This window comes from Penicillium taxi, assembly GCF_028828555.1.
Source record: "Penicillium taxi strain IBT 34144 chromosome Unknown utg000005l_segment0_segment0, whole genome shotgun sequence".
NCBI classification, from domain to species: Eukaryota; Fungi; Ascomycota; class Eurotiomycetes; order Eurotiales; family Aspergillaceae; genus Penicillium; species Penicillium taxi.
The window spans coordinates 2,127,157-2,143,197 of NW_026643207.1; the positions used below are offsets into that span (position 1 = coordinate 2,127,157).

A 16,041-nucleotide genomic window follows, 5' to 3' on the forward strand; every position below is an offset into this window, starting at 1 on the left:
CTTTCAATTTCGACAAAGTGAGGAGTATGTGCTTTCGTTCTTCATTTAATGAGGATTCGGCATCGGATGTCTCTGCATCTGTGTGTTCTGGAAGCTTGATATCTATGGGGGTATCTGTCGCAATGGATCATCAACTATTTCTGTCAGGAGCTGGTCTTCCAAATCGCAATAACAATTGCACCATGTCCGGCCATGGTAGCTCCTCTCATCCAGATCACCTCTATAAAAACGTTGCACATGAATCTCTCAATCATGTTCTATTGTTTCCATTGGTGTCAGTAATGCCCATTATAAATTGTAAAATGCACTCTTAGATTTCCCGAATTGAAAGCGGTTTGTACTGTAAGTGAGCTTTTACTGTATTTTCTGTGGAGTACTATGTTGTGGTTTTTCCTCTTTCTGTTGCTTCTACCGTTGCTGTTGAACGTTCGTTGGACATTTTAACGTGCTGTCACGTTAAAATGAAAATATTCTGTATGGTAATCCTTCAGCCAAGCTGAAATGACCTCGTCATAGATTTTGTACGTCAAGCCCTCACGTTCCCCTGGCACTTCGTCAGACGAAAGCGTTATACGAAAGAGTCATAGTCTTATAGAGTGAGGGAACAGATCTGGTACTCGTCGATGCCTTGAGCTTCCAACTGTACGCGGTGAGAGTGATATTCCCATCTACAAGAAAAAGGCAAGTGAAAGACAAATTGAAACCTTCCAAGGCGAGGTCTTTCCGCCGAGGTATACTATCACATCAGGCTTTTTCGCTAGAGTAGATTCGGATCTCATTTCAAGGGAAGAAACCCTATCTATGCAAGGGAAATAGGTTAGTGCTATCATCAAATAATAAAAATAGAAGGTTGACGAAGCTCTGGTAGCCACTGAATCTCCAGGGTTAGTTCTACCTAACATGTATCTTCAGCCAAACCTCTCCTTTGCTAGGATTTTCAACCACCCCATAGTCTCCTTCTCCTTCTCCTGATACTTCTGGATCCGTTCTTCTCGCTCCGCAGCACGAGCCCGAAGAATCTCCTCGCGTCGAATCTCTCTATCGTTCTTCTTCCGCTGATCCATCTCTTTTTCCCGTTTCAGAGCCACCAAATCATTGTCTCCAGAGCCCATGAGTTGCTCCTCAGGTGCAGCCTCCGGCGAGCCGCCACGCGCTGCTGCAAACAAGCGGTTCGAGGCGGCTGCTTCCCGTCGCTTCTCAAGCTGTCTTTCTCTGGTTCCGGGTTCCGCGCGAGGGGCTATCTCGTCTTGTAGGTTGCGCATAGCGGTCTTGTGAGAGCGGATCTCATTACGGTATTGTTCTCGGGATTCCCCGCGCATGTTGATGGCATCTTCAATTGCAAGTTCTCTTTTGAGCTCAAGGTCTTGCATATTTGGTATCGTCGGTCCGGAGTGCACGATCCTTGCCGAGCCTTGAGGGAGGGTCGGTCCGTACTCGTCGTCTTCATCATCTTCATCCGTTGGTGCTTGCACCTCCCGAGGTTCCGATTGCTCGTTTCCATATTCTGGCGAGTCTCTTCCGTGGTATTTTTCACCTGGCTGGTAATCTACATTTTTGCGAGCCTTTTCAAGGGTAGTTGGATCGTACCAGCCTTCAGCGAGTTCTCCACGGTTCCTGTGCAAATTAGCAAACATGGCAATACGAGATATTAAGCACCTGAACTTACCACTTTCTTATGAAGCTTTTCCATCGACCTTTCACTTCCTCCTCGGGTAGCTCGTCAATATATTTCCCTTTTTGTATATCTAGGTACATGGCGAACATGGGCTCGAATACCTCCAGATCACGTCTGGAAAGCTCCCGCGCATTCAGTGGAAGAACCACATGTTTTGCTGGAGAAGCTGCCCTTTTAGATTCATGACGATCTCGTTCTCTGTCATGGTGACGGTGGCGACCTGAGTCGTGTCTTTTGGATCGGTGTGGAGAACGCGAACGGGAGCTATCTCGGTGTCGTAGGCGATTAGAATGTGAATAATGGCTACGATGGTGCCGGTCTGAGCTCCGTGCAGGTGGTGAAGCTGATCGGCGGTGAGGATTAGAAGACGACATGTTGTTGAGTGAGACGAAAAACAGTATGACTTTGATATCACTTTGCGCCCCTTATCTCTTATCGGCAAGTCCCACTTATATCAAAGCGGTATGATACGACAGAATTATGCGCTTCGTACTCCATCACTCTTGAAAATGAATGGTGCTCGAAAAGGAGCTACGCACTTGATTTTTTAGATGCAGAGTAAAAATGGTACTATAATTTACGGGCAGAATGCTTCTGACTAATATCATTGATCATATTGATGTTCACTGGTTATCAGGATTTCCGATTGTTCATTCCATACCTGAACTTCAGCCTTTCCGTCTCATGAGACTTGAGCTAAATCGAGTTCGGAATATCAAACCCATCTCAACATCCTGACTCATCATCCCTGAGAAGCACCCTAGTTGAAGGGAAGTGGTATTTACCCATAGCTTTTTGATCCTAGCTTTGGGTTTCACGACCTGTGATGCATTGATAATAATTCCCAGTTGATGTAGGAGCTGGATCTTCTCTGTAACCCACCATCTGCAACCAATTCCAATGGAATCGAACTCATATTTGTGGTGTCCTTGATGGGTTACTTCCTCCCAACTTCGGCCAAGTGATACCCCAGATTCAACGTCAATATTGAATTTAGATTGAATCGGGCAGAGTTTTATGGGGGACATCTGAATTAAACAGGTTGGCTTTAGAGCCTTCCTCGAGGATAGAGCTTGAAATAGTGTAGCTTGGCTGACATTCAAGTTGCATTGAGGTTGTTGAGGAGGTCAAAAGGTAGAAGCACCAGTGGTTTGTACCCGAGACCTTTTCATGTGGAACGGCGATAATGTGCTAGAACGACTTAGCCAATATTTTGTCATATTGACTAGCTGGCACATAGTGGACTCTTTGAGACGTGGGCATGGTTAAACGACTAAGAACAATATGGGACAGTGAGGTGTCACTCAACAGTGAATGACCATTAATAACGACACTTTTTGACTCATAATTTTTCCTCTTAAATCTGTATAGGCAGGTATGATTATTTCCAATAATATGGGCGAGCATATTTGAATTCTGTTGCTGCTGTCCGTATTTGAATCAACAGGTGGAAGTAGTCCCTTTGTTAGGGTAAATACATTAAGCGGCAAGATTTACAAAATTGTTTAATTTTACAGATCTTGAACTTAGCTGGCTGGAACACTCTGCTCACTGTTGCTATCCGGCTTATCAGAGGTAGCCGGAACCGACGATGCTTGCGAGCTCGTAGACCGATTGGCAGCCGCCATCTGCCATGCAGGAATAGATGCAGATCGGTTGAGTTGGGAAAGTGGCCTGCTTGGGACCTGAGCGCTAACCGCAGGGATGGCTGGCGACGACTGTGATTCTAGATCTGGGGAAGAAACAGACGCTTGCAAGCCACTAGCTGCCGGTGTAGAGGGAGCCACAGGATTGATGGATGGAACTGGAGTTGAGCTTCCAACCGTTCTACCGCCAACGGGAGTAGTGGTGCCACCGCTACCAAGTCGGTTTCCCAGCAAGACCTTCAGGCTCTTCAATTCAGTGCCAAGTTCTTTCAAACGGTTCTCATTACCCTCCCGAGCACCCTCAAGCGCCTTAGGGATCGCATCCTTCAGTGACTTAACTTCATCGCTAATTCGGCGGGTTTCATCGTCTCTCCGGCGGGATGATATCTTCAGATCTGTGACAAGACCCTCGACATCTTTAAGAGCGGAATCCAAGCGCTCTGTACGAGCATCTTCAGCGGCCTTCAATGCCGCGGTATCAGTCGAGAGCTGGTCAATTAATGCAAACGCACGAGAAAACTGCTCATCAATATTTTCCTTGTCCTGCTCTAGTTGAGGAGGTGTTGGCGGGGCAATCAATGGGGAGATATAACGCTGGATTGGCAGGTGAGTATGTAAGAACTCAAGGAACCAAGAGATGTATATCATACCTTAGTGACAGTATATAATCCATACCCTACACCACCAACCACTGTCGCCATGATGAACCAGTCCCGCCAATCCCGCCTCGGTGGCCTGCTACGCGATTAGTTTTTAGATACCGAGAGCAATTCTTCAAGTGGAGTTGCACATACTCTGGAGGAGCTTGCCATTGATTATATTGGGGATAGCCGTATCCTTGGGTAACTTGAGCCTGAGGCTGATAGGCAAGCTGTTGTGACTGATAATTCTGCGAAGAGGGCGTACTGCCCGAAGCGGCAGCAGCAGCCGATGGATCTTCGCCAGCACGCGATAAAGCGACATCGACTTCTTCTTGGGTTAGATTTTTAGATTGAAGGAATGCGACTCGTTTCTCGATTGGTGAAGACGCTACTGAAGGGTCTTGGAGGACTATTTCATATTAGCAAAGCTCATGCGATATTGCCATGGAATCATACAGGTCACCTAGAGCTACGTTAATTATCGATCGAAAGCGGACATTAGAGGTAGAGCACTTACAGCAGAAGCAATCAGCTCCTCTCTGGGAGCCATTTTGATGAAGCGATGGCTACAGCTAAGGAGACCTGTGGATAATGAGGGAGAAAGAGTGAGTACCGTTATCAGCAGCTGGACCTCGGAACTCAGCGCGCCAAGACTCGACCTTCCCCAGACTATGTGACACGTGACAATTATTTTTTCCCGCTACCCACCGCCTACCATTTAAGGAAATCGTAAGGCTTGTTTACATCCGCCCAACTGATAACAAAGTTCCCCTCCTCAAGGAATTTTATGCGCGCTTGAATTTAGACTCTCAAATATTGAATTTTTGACACTCCTACTGATTAATCGAAAATCTCAACTCCATCCGCCGCCCCTGCGGCCTTATTATCATTATGTCGCATGATACTGGTTTGTTTAGTGTCAGGCGTCCCCGCGAGGTATGCAGTCCTTCCTGGCCGTCGCAAGATGAAAGGTTTGGCTGATAGTAGAAACTAGACGCTTGGGAGTGTCCAAAACTTTTCGGCGATTCCCCAACCTGCATCAGCTCTGAAGCGCACTAGCTCTATTGGATACAACAATCCTCAATTCACATCGCAAAACACCCGAACCTCCCTATTGAATTCGACGAACAGACCCCAACAGCCAAATTTTGGGCGCGTTTCATCCGTTGGTCCATTTGGTGTTGAAGCTGGCCTCCAGTCAGTGCGACGCTCCGTATCGGCCAACTTGTTTCATGGTGCTAGTGCGAGCCGACAGAGCTATGCGCCAGGTTCTCTTTCGTCGAATCCGGCCCCTACACCCAGCCAACAACGTCGTAGTAGTGTGTTCTCCCGGCCCTCGATGGCTGGTCCGATGGGCCATCAGTCGTTCTTTAACCAGGTCCCATCTGTAGCTGGAGTCCCCAGGGATCCACGACCACTCCGGGATCGATCTTTTCAGGCGCGAATTGGGCAGGAGCTTCTAGAATACCTAACCAACAACAAATTCGAGCTAGAGATGAAGCACACTTTGGGCCAGAATACTTTGCGCTCGCCAACTCAAAAGGATTTCAACTACATTTTCCAATGGCTGTACCATCGCATTGACCCCGGATACAAATTTCAGAAAGCCATGGATGCTGAAGTACCCCCGATTCTCAAACAGTTGCGCTATCCATATGAAAAAGGCATTACGAAGTCTCAGATCGCAGCGGTCGGTGGCCAGAATTGGTCGACCTTTCTAGGAATGCTGTACTGGCTGATGCAATTGGCTCAAATGATGGATCGCTTTAGCCAGGGTGTGTATGATGAGGCTTGTGCCGAGGTAGGGGTGGACGTCAGTGGAGATCGCATTATCTACTCCTTTCTCACTGGTGCCTATCACGACTGGCTTCAAGGTGGTGAAGATGAGGACGATGAATTGGCAGAACAGAGATTGGTCCCACACGTTGAGAACATGGCACAAGAATTTGCCCGCGGCAATGAGCGGCATGTTCAGGAGATGGAGGCCCTCGAGGAAGAGAACAGAGCTCTCCGTCAGCAGATCGAGAAGATGGAGAAGAATGCACCGGACATGAACAAGATAGACGAGCATTTCCGGATGCTTGAAGACGATAAAAGAAAATTCGAGGATTACAACGAAAATGTTAAAGGCAAGATCAAGAAATACGAGACTCGCATCAAATTTCTCGACACCGAAATCGAGAAAACGGATGTTGATCTTCAGGCGACCGAAGCTGAGCGCAACGATCTTCAAGCCAGTGTCGATCAGCAGGGTATTACCATCCAGGATATTGACCGCATGAACACGGAGCGCGAGCGCCTTCAAAAGAGTCTTGAAGACGCCATGGCCCGCTTGGAAGAAACCCATGCTCGTGTTATGGAGAAGGAGGCTGAAGCGAGCCAGAAGCTTGAAGATCTTGAACAAATTGTCAAAGCATACAATACTCTCGGCTACCAGACCAGTCTGATTCCCGCCTCTGCCGAAAATGCCAATGGTCAGGACTTCGAGCTTGAACTGAGGGTGAACGAGAACAATTTCTCTGCCAGCCAGATTGGAGGCTCACAAAATCGCATTTCCCCCGAAGGTGACCGCCTTTTGGCCGAACCCTTCACAGGATATCACCCGGCACATTTGCTTAATCTCGATCTTAGGGGCTTCGTACGCAATAGTCTACAAACACTTCGAAAAGATATCAATGAACGACGGAAGCAAGGCATTGATGACGATCTCGAGCGCCGCAATCTACTTGATAATATCAAGGAGGCAATGGATGAGAAGAGAAGTGAAGTTGAAGCCTTAGAGCACCGGCGCCGAGCGGCAGAGGAGGAGTTTGAACGTACTAAGGAAATCACAACCACTCAGAAGCTAGCATCTGATGCGCAGATCGAAAAGATGGAGAAAGAGCTTGCAAAGATGCGCGCCACTCTGAGTGACAGTGTTCAATTGATGGAACAGCGAGAGATGAACACCAACATCGAGTATGAGCAATTAACACTACGGGCGAATGCACTACGAGAAGAGCTTCATACTAATGTGGAAACTATGCTGAACGACGTCATTCGATTCAAGGTCCACGTTCAAAAGGGACTCGAAGATTACGAAAGCTTTGTCGTTGATGAAGTGGAGCAGGAGCTTGGAGGCGACATGGAACTTGAGGAAGAATTGTGAGGTTGCTTTTTTCTTTTCATGAATGATGATCGGATTTTTTTTTGGCCACAAGTCAATTGATTTTATCTATGTAAAATACCCCAATCAAAACATACGATAAGTGTAAAATACTTACTTATTTTTGTAGTGATCTGTTTTAGATCGGAAGACTGAAGTAGATAACCAACCTCTTATTGGTCGACATGCTCTTGTATGCTGACTAACCATATCGATCGTAAAACCAAATTTCCTGTGAATTCATTTTCTCGTTTAACCTCATCATACTCATTAAATTTGGTAACTTGATTGTGGCTTGTCGATACTGTGTTGATACTACTTATCGGAAAGCATTTTCAGCATGCAATCGTCCTGATAAACTCGAAATGTACCACATCATCCGCTTGACTTCCGACGTAGTGATTCTTCCGCAGACGCCTTTCGCAAGGCTTGTCACTGTGCCATGAGGCGCTGCCTATGCTCCGGCCGTCCTCTACAAATCGGTCGTACCATCAACTCACGCGTCCTATCCTTTCCTCCCTTCTCCAGATCCCCGATTCGACCCATCAATAATATCCAATCCATCTCGACAAAACACAGTCTGGCCGGCAAGGAATTCGACAAGTTACTGAAACTTGACAGCCTTCCACCAATTCCTCTGAAGGGGCTCTCTCGCAAATCGCCCGATGCCTGGATAACATTAGTGGAAGAATGTTTGCAGGCGGATTCCGAAAAAGGGAACGTCGCGGATAGGCGCAAGTCTGCCGCTTCGATTTTAGATCACCAAGATGATCTCAAACAGAGCTATCTCTTGAGTTCATATCTCTACCTGGCACGTCTTTCCGCAGATTTAGTCCTTCCTATACATATCGGTTTCGAGCGGAAGCAATGGTCTACTGTGCTCGCCATATTCAACAATGCAATAGACACATACGAGCTCCTCATTCCTCATATGACCCCACTGAATCCCTCAATAGGTTTCGATTGGAATGCGAGTGGTCTTTCGCTGGACGAGATATCGGGTGACAGGCTTGGCAAACTTGAAGTGAATTTTCAAGCATCTGCACCAGATAATGTTTGTTTCGATATCTTGACACATCGACCCGCCGCGCGACTCTTTGCCAACAGATTATTGGGCCAAGTCTTCATGGATCTGGGGTCATTGATACTAGAAGCTGCAGATCGTCCTACGGAGGAGTCCAAAATGGCCATGTCCTATGTTCATCGTGTCCTTGCTCGTCTGCACCATCTGGATCTGATCTCAGACAGAATATACCAATACCCAGAGAAGCGCACCAGTGATATAATCTTCCATCCCCCTGCGCTGAACTTGCTGTCTGGTCATATAATGGCTGTCTTGTCCGATGCAGCGTGGCAGGAGCATCAGTCCGCGATCACAGTTGCATCCACCGAGGCAGGAGAGGAACCACTATTTCTCCCCTTCAAAGTAGGTGTGCGTGAGCTGGGCCCTGAAATCTGGATGGAGCTTATTCTTTGGTGCTGCATCGAGCACGGCTTTACAAAATACGGCGCCTCTCTAATAGAAGAGATGATGAAGCGAAAGGGGGATAAGGCATGGACGGCTGAGAGCTGGAGACCTTTGATCAATAATCTGGATGTGGTGCGCCGAACCAATATCAGCACTGAGCAGTATTGGCGACGTTCGAGTAATGATCATATACCCAAGGCATCCAAGCGCGACAAACCTCCATTTCATGGTCTTGGTAATAGAACCATCAGCTTGGAGGTGGTTTCCAGTCTGCGAGACGGCCTCTCCAACGCAGCTTATAATGGACTTGGTAATTATGGCGCCACACCTCGGGATCTACTCAAAGCGGCTGCTCCTTTGAGTGGCCTGCTCGAACGACAGGGCCCCAAGGACGACCTTCGACCAACATGCAAGCACACCAACTGGAATATTACGCGAATCATGCGATCAGGCTGTCTGCGTCCCGAGAAAGATCCTCTCTCTTTTGCACGTTTACTGAGGTCCACTCAAAACATGGTGCCACCTTGGCCTGAAACTGACATAACAGAGCTAAAACAGCTGGACAGCTTCACGAGAGGACAGCTGTATGACGAATCAGCGGCTATTGCTGGTTTGATCGAATACAGCATAAAAACCTTTTCTTATGAGCGCCAATCTGAGCCCGCTTTTGCCCAATTCGCCTTGCTTCAAAGCATTGCCGATGCCAGTAAGGCTCATCACATCCGCGCATTTTTTGAATGTCTTGGCCAATCCGACCCCTTAAATGTCCCATTCTTCGATTCAGAAGCCTCTCCATTATCCCAGTCATCTCTCCCGCAAGTCTCACGTGCTACCCTGGCTGATTTGCTCGATCTGGCGACTTCAAATCAGGCATATGAATTTGGAGAGTGGTTGCTCTTCAATGATGATCTTGACGGCCCCACCATTCCCGAGAGTGCTTACGGCGATCAAGTCCTAGCACCGTCCCTTCTCCGTTTTGCTTCTGCGACAAATAATGTCGAGCTCAACAAGCTCATCGTTCAATCGATCAAATCACCGATCTCCGTCAATACGCTGAAAGCCCTGGTCAACGTCTATTTTGTGTTCAACGACTGGGAACGTGCGGTCTTGACCCTCCAATTTTTGCGCGACTACAGAGCCAAGTCCTGGGGGTTCAGTAATGTTACAGTGCTTGCAAGAGAAATTATCGTGCGAGATGCTGCCATTAAGCACAAGCAGGCTCATGGTGGTGATGTGAAAGATGATATTGCAAATTTGACACGTGCCAAGAACACGATGCTCCGTTTCTTCAATGAGGAATTCAACTCATCCAGGGGCCAGTTCCCAAGGGCGGCTGTTTTCCAACAAAAAGTTCTTCAACGATTATATAACGTGTTTATGACTATCCCTGGCGTCCTGCCTGAACTGCTTGCAGATGCAAAGCTCAAGCATACCTACAAGAGCCACCAGAGACTGCACTACATCCCCCCTGTCGCCTTCCACCCTCTCTTATCCGCCGTCGTGGAAACTCAAGGCAGCACGGCAGGCATGCAAGTCTGGATGAGATGGTGTCGAACAGCCCTGGGTCCCGATCGCAAGCGCCAACGAGAAGGAGGTATAACCCGTCTTAAGCTCCGCTATGAGAACACGATGGACTTCGACGTCAAGTGGCATACCCATATCCAAGAAAAGGCCATTGTTCCAAACTTGAACACAATCCGCATCATTTCACGAGCCGCCATTAAGGAATACGATTTGGAGAGAGCAACTAAAACCACCTCTTCTTCCTCAAAATCTCCAAATTTATCTGCCTCCTACAAACTCCCCCTCTCCAAATTCACCTACCCACACCAAACTCATAAGGGCGGTCGCCCCCCAAAAACAGAAGTTGAGAAAGTCCTTGATTTCTGCGTTACCACGTTCCTCAGTTCAGGCATGCCTGAACATGACGTCGAGCTCGAAGTCCCGGGCTATTTGGCTTATCTACGATGGCGAGGCGTCTTCACCGGTCAGGGGAAGCATAGCAGAGATTCATTCAAGGATTCCTTGCATGATCCTTGGATAAAGCGCGTGGCGACTGGCTCTGGGTTATAGTGTATGCATCTGCTAGACCTGCACTGCACATACTTCGGTCTTGCTTGTATAATATATATATATATAGATTTCTCCTTGCAAATACCCCCTTTGAATGATTATTGCCTACGTAGGTACCAATGAAGACATCTGACCAAGTGAAGGTGTATTCAATGCTTAGGTCTACGTATACATGACTTTGGACCTTGAAAGATAAAAAGAAACGGATAATCAAATCTCGCCGAAACAAATATTGGTATAATATGAACGCTACCGATCAAGGATATCTCTAGAACTCCACTTTTAATCGTTAATTTAATCAAAGAAGCCACCAGTGCCCCTTTTTGTTTTTCCAGTCCTTTTCAAAAACATGATAGTAAAAATGACAATAGGAATCATTGTTGATCTCACTGTTCCTCATCGCCGAAATTCGGGAAAAAAGATCGAATAAACTCGCCACTGATAGGATCATAAGGGAAATACATGTCCTCCGACAACTGGGTTCCAGCCAACATCGAGTTCATATCCATAGAAGGGAAATTCAAGTTACTCATAGGGTTGAACTGGTCGGCAACGGGCACATCCTGCGGGTTCAGAGACAAGTCATCAATGTAAGGACCCCAAGGACCATTACTATCATCCATCCTGATATTTGCAGTTCCAATCGGGTCATTATCCTGAGCGTCTTCGGTCGAGATGGTTGATGTTGGTGCAGACTGGTAGGAATATGACGGGACGTCGGAAACATCGAATTTCATGCCGATTGCTAGACGGCGCAAGCTGATGTCGCAAAGCTGCCATGCGCGTCTAGAGGCGACGCTGTATTCTGACATGGCGAAAAGCCACCTGATAGACTTTTTGGATAGGAGGATAAAATTCTGCTCGTCGTCTGGCATGTGGACGCAGCCGAAGGCTAGTTCAAGAAGAAGAACTGTCGCTGCTTGCATTAGATAGTGCAGGATGCACCACCAGGGTGCAATCTCGTAGAGCTGGGTGGCGTTTGGCTCGTCAGGGATTAGGTCTAGCATGCGATTTGCTGACTCGAGGGTTAGTACAGCCATGTCGTGGCTGAAGGAGGATTTGTCTGCCGGGTTCTTTTGCCTCGCATCTCGACGGCAGAGACAAGGGCGGCCGAGGGTGATTCGTGAGCTGTAGTAGTGGAATGCGAGGACTAGTTTGCCTCGTAGTCGGTCCGGGCCGTCGTCTTCCTTGCGGGTGAAGTCTAGGCCGGTTGGGAGACCTGTGAACCATAGGTCGATTCGGGATCTTAGTTCCGCCATTCGGTTCTCGATATGAGTCCATGGTACTATGACACAGTCTACTGAGTAGACTTTGTTCACGATCTCTTGAGCGATGACCGCCAAATCACAGTAGTACAGGTGAGTGAGACCAGAATTGATCGGTAAACTTCTCACCCAAGAGTTATCACGAGCACGTTCCGGATGAGTGGCATGTTTACCACCACTAGGGTTGAGTGGCATATGGCGAACCCAGACGCTCGCCATGACCATGTTGATACGGTCGTCTCGAAGCACTGTATTATTGATAACTTCAGCAGCAATCGGCGAGGACAACTGCTCTTCTTCAAATGGAAGTGGCAGAGGTGTGGTGCATATTCCATCCATGATACAAGTGGCTCTGCCAGTCATGATACCCAGCAGATGCTCAAATGTATAGAGGCACCACCAAACTCGATAGCGGGCTTCTTTAGCGATATTCGGGGTTGAGGGACTAGCACTCTTCATGTTGATTCCTAGTGTGATGGCGGATCGCACAGCCAAAGCCGAAATTCTCCACGCCCTAGAGATTTTACATTTAGTGAGACATTCTACAGCAGGGTGATCGGAACATACCGGTTAATCTGATCTGTGGACAGCAAATAGAAGGAGATCAAACCTTCTACTTGAACTTGTTGCAGATCAGGGTGGTTGAACAAGTCGTTGCCACTCATGCTGAGAATCCTTGCTCGAGTCAGATACGTTAAATGGTCCTTTTCATCTCCAGCCCAAGGGGCTTCAGTCAGATGGGCATGTTTGGCCCCAATCGCAAAGACCATATTCAATATAGCCAGCCATCTATCTCCAGGTCGTGCGGTGCTCTCAAAGAATGTTCGGTACTGAGCGGAGAAGAGAGATCGGTTAATGATGGGGAAGAAAGGGTGCACAGTCTTGAGATAACTCTCGAAGAGTTTATCGGCCATAAAGCGAAGTGGGAGGGCATAGACATCTACTGGTTCAGTCACAGAAATTTCGAGATCATCCAGATGATAGTTGACAGCATTAAGAGCGAGGTCGTCATCTTGCCGCTTACTCTGACCTGGTTCCAAGGATCCAGGCAACCCTCGAGAGCGATGTTCTGCCTCTCTCTGCAGTCGCTGCATCCAAGTCACTTCTGAGTTTTTACCCATGAAACCCGTTGCCCTGGATTTTTCGTCTCGATTCAAGTCTTCTTCCACCCTGTCGATCGCCTCCAACGAACCAATTGACGAGGGTGAAGTTATGTCATCCGGTTCAATGACTTCGTCTTGCGGGGTGGCGGAATGAGACGGGGCGCTATTGGACGAGTATTCCCCATCATTCTCATGTCTGGCCAACAAACTCCTGATCTTCTCCCCGGCACGAGCCTCAACCATACCCCCCAACTCCTTCAGGAGATTCTCGTAATCTTGCGCCTTATCCGTCAGCTTATCCACCTGTCGCTTCGTCTTCTCTCTGAACCCAATGGGATAGTTGCAAGACACGCGCAGTTCACGGCACTGTCTACACACCGGTGTATCTCCGCTACATTTAGTTTTCCGAGCGCGACAGCTTTCGCAGGCGCGTGGGACTCGACGGTTAAAGCGCGGGGCAAAACCACCTCGATTGCGGGGAATGGCGATTTTCCCATTTGGGGTCGACGCTCTAGATTTCGCTTGGGCATCTATTCGTCGGAATTGTGTCGAGGGGGCTTGTTGGCTTGAGGCAGTTCCTGAAACCGACGGGGGAGGTTGAGAGTCGATGTTGAGCGGCTCCAGTCCCTCACCCGGAGAATTTTGGGGAGGCTCTTCCATCGTCATGATGGCGGTGGTCTTCAGCCTTGTTTTGCTTATTTTTCTTGTATTCTTGGAAAAAAGAATGATTTGCTGACAAGATAATTTTCCTGATGATAGGATCGCGCAACGCGATTCGTCGGCCCGTGATGCCGATGGATCCTCGGTGTCCAGCGAAGGCGGGCTTTCGAGAGAAAAACGAGTATTTCAAGGAGCAGTAAATAAGTCTTGGAGGTCCAGGCCTGACCTAGGTAGTGATAGGGTCTACATTAAGAGGCCCACGAATAATGAGATGGTGTAAAGGATGGGAAACCTTGAAAGGGAAAAGTAGCGGGGTCTTTAGGTCTAGGTCGATGTCCAGATTAAGCAGGCTTATGTAAGATATTTGATAACGAATTCAAGAACCGTGGTTATACTACTAACATACAAATAAGAAGTCGTTTTTTGCCCATCTTTTGATCCAATAAAAACCTCCCAACCCAATTTCTCCATAGTGCCCATCCAGGGTGAAATAAACCAAAATCCAACAATATATATGTACAGGAAGAAAAACTTGCCATAAAGGAGCATTGCGCGCAGGCCATAGAGTCATGTACAGAGATAGAAGCGCATGAAAACAAAGGTATAAGGTGGAAGACAATGACGACTGGTTCTCAATTATGACTGAGAGTGGAGATAGTGTGTGTGTGTGTGTGTGTGTGTGTGTGTGTGTGCGTGGAAGAGAGTGAGGCAGTCGGTGAAGAGGACAAAGGAAGCTTGAATCATTTAGATTTCGCCAAACATCTCGTCAAGTTCATCTACCTCGACAGTTTCTGGATTCTGCAACTCTCTCCACGAGTCGAATATAGACTCTGTATCCATGGGAACCATGGCCCGAGGTTCCAAACTAAGCTTCTCGTGGGACTCGGTAAGATCAGACATTTTGAAATCCACATCAAAACCGCTATTCAACATGTCGAGGGAGCGCTTGAGAGTCGAGACAGGAGCGACATCGGGAAGGCTGATCTGAGGAGTGGGAGGTAACATGTCGCCTCTCTTACTCACAGCATCGATAATATCGCTCGTACCAGACGAGACTGACGACGCGACGGAAGTGAGGGATGGAGAAGGGGAAGTGCCGAAGAGGGTTGCCGCTGCAGCCTCATCCAAATCGTGGGCTCCTTGATCCACAGAATTCAAGTGGGAGAAGTAATCGCTGAATTCTACTTCAGACATGCGATCTCCTTGGATAGATGGTGAGATTGATCTACCCTTCACCATGGAATCAGCCATGTCCTCGTCCATAGAGCTGAGGCCCTCAGAGAGAACAGAAATGCTCCGGCCGGACAGATCACGACTGGCCTTTTCCTCTGAAGCGCGCTCGCGCACAGCACTAGCGGTCTGAGTGAATTCCTTCTCGTCACCCTCCAGAGGCGGCGAAGCAGCACGGTGTGAGTGCATCAAGCGCGTATGGCTAGAAGGATCTGGAAACTGGTCGGAAGGAGTCCCCCGGCCAGCGGAACCATTAAGATCGACATCTTCCTCGTAGTTAAGCGAAGACAGGTCCACCTCTGGACTAGGGCTCCGATCGCGCGCCATCAGGTCACGTTCGTCTTGGTCAAGACTTGAGACGCTTGGGGTGATATGGGCGACAAGAAGGAATTCATCCGAGGGTTCCGGAATAGGTTGACGAGGGTAAGTCGTCAAGTAATAGTAGACTTTGCGGGGGTGAATAAGCACAAGCTCCTTGGCCATCGGGCACGGCGCAAGAGCTGTCCATGAGCGCTTCATGTAAGCAGCCAACCTGGATGATAAGAGGGCGGCAGGATTTGCGGAACTGATGCGAAGAATAGAGTTAGTTGGCGATCATATGAGGAATCAAATTGGATTTAACATACTTTGCGACGGTAACGTTTAGGGTAACCAAAACTGCGGCCAGCTCCTTCACTAGATGGGGGCGGTTTCCAGTCTTCTCCAGCTGGTCGATCACCGCCACCACAATGTCATCATTAATACCCTCCGTGTCAATCTTAGGCGTAACACCAGCATCTAGCGGCGATGGTGGTGGGGTGTGTTCGAAGACCCCGTGTCGACCAGCGCGCACAGCAGACTCCCTCCTTGAAGGCTCGGGCGATGAAGAAGTGTGGGAGCGCTTCAATTTTTTTGTAGGATGCGCATCTTCATGCGAAGCTGGACCAGATACTTTTGAAATGGAGGGAGAGCGACGAGATGAGTTGGGGAGGTGGATGCCTAGAGATGGGAGAGATAATGACTTGCGACGGGTATTATAGGGCATGATGAAGGAACAAAGGAGTAAATCCAAGTATAATCAAAGTTAACCAAGAGGTTGATGATAAAAGGAAACTTATAGGAAATAAAAAGGAACTATAGAAAAATAATAATAAAA

The 16,041-nt window shown here is 48.1% G+C and overlaps 6 protein-coding genes across 6 annotated transcripts; 2 read left to right on the forward strand and 4 right to left on the reverse strand.

Moving 5' to 3' along the window:
* Positions 1–908: 908 nt before the first annotated feature.
* On the reverse strand, positions 909–1,764 carry N7495_008133 (uncharacterized protein; the record flags this gene model as incomplete). Its single annotated transcript, XM_057210784.1, has 2 exons — positions 909–1,614; positions 1,667–1,764. The coding sequence occupies 2 exons, from the start codon at positions 1,762–1,764 to the stop codon at positions 909–911; spliced, it is 804 nt and encodes a 267-aa protein (XP_057060327.1).
* A 1,437-nt stretch (positions 1,765–3,201) lies between these two features.
* pex14 (putative peroxisomal membrane anchor protein (Pex14)) lies at positions 3,202–4,512 on the reverse strand (the record flags this gene model as incomplete). The annotated part of the gene is made up of 5 exons (XM_057210785.1): positions 3,202–3,915; positions 3,972–4,056; positions 4,116–4,371; positions 4,419–4,425; positions 4,480–4,512. 5 exons carry the CDS (start codon positions 4,510–4,512, stop codon positions 3,202–3,204), a joined length of 1,095 nt encoding a protein of 364 aa, XP_057060328.1.
* Positions 4,513–4,853: 341 nt separating this feature from the next.
* On the forward strand, positions 4,854–7,110 carry N7495_008135 (kinetochore-associated Ndc80 complex subunit NDC80; the record flags this gene model as incomplete). Its single annotated transcript, XM_057210786.1, has 2 exons — positions 4,854–4,898; positions 4,957–7,110. The coding sequence occupies 2 exons, from the start codon at positions 4,854–4,856 to the stop codon at positions 7,108–7,110; spliced, it is 2,199 nt and encodes a 732-aa protein (XP_057060329.1).
* Positions 7,111–7,549: 439 nt separating this feature from the next.
* N7495_008136 (uncharacterized protein) lies at positions 7,550–10,648 on the forward strand (the record flags this gene model as incomplete). Its single annotated transcript, XM_057210787.1, has 1 exon — positions 7,550–10,648. One exon carries the CDS (start codon positions 7,550–7,552, stop codon positions 10,646–10,648), a length of 3,099 nt encoding a protein of 1,032 aa, XP_057060330.1.
* Positions 10,649–11,034: 386 nt separating this feature from the next.
* On the reverse strand, positions 11,035–13,682 carry N7495_008137 (uncharacterized protein; the record flags this gene model as incomplete). Its single annotated transcript, XM_057210788.1, has 2 exons — positions 11,035–12,427; positions 12,481–13,682. 2 exons carry the CDS (start codon positions 13,680–13,682, stop codon positions 11,035–11,037), a joined length of 2,595 nt encoding a protein of 864 aa, XP_057060331.1.
* Positions 13,683–14,420: 738 nt separating this feature from the next.
* N7495_008138 (uncharacterized protein) lies at positions 14,421–15,930 on the reverse strand (the record flags this gene model as incomplete). Its single annotated transcript, XM_057210789.1, has 2 exons — positions 14,421–15,471; positions 15,533–15,930. The coding sequence occupies 2 exons, from the start codon at positions 15,928–15,930 to the stop codon at positions 14,421–14,423; spliced, it is 1,449 nt and encodes a 482-aa protein (XP_057060332.1).
* Between the last annotated feature and the right edge of the window lie 111 nt (positions 15,931–16,041).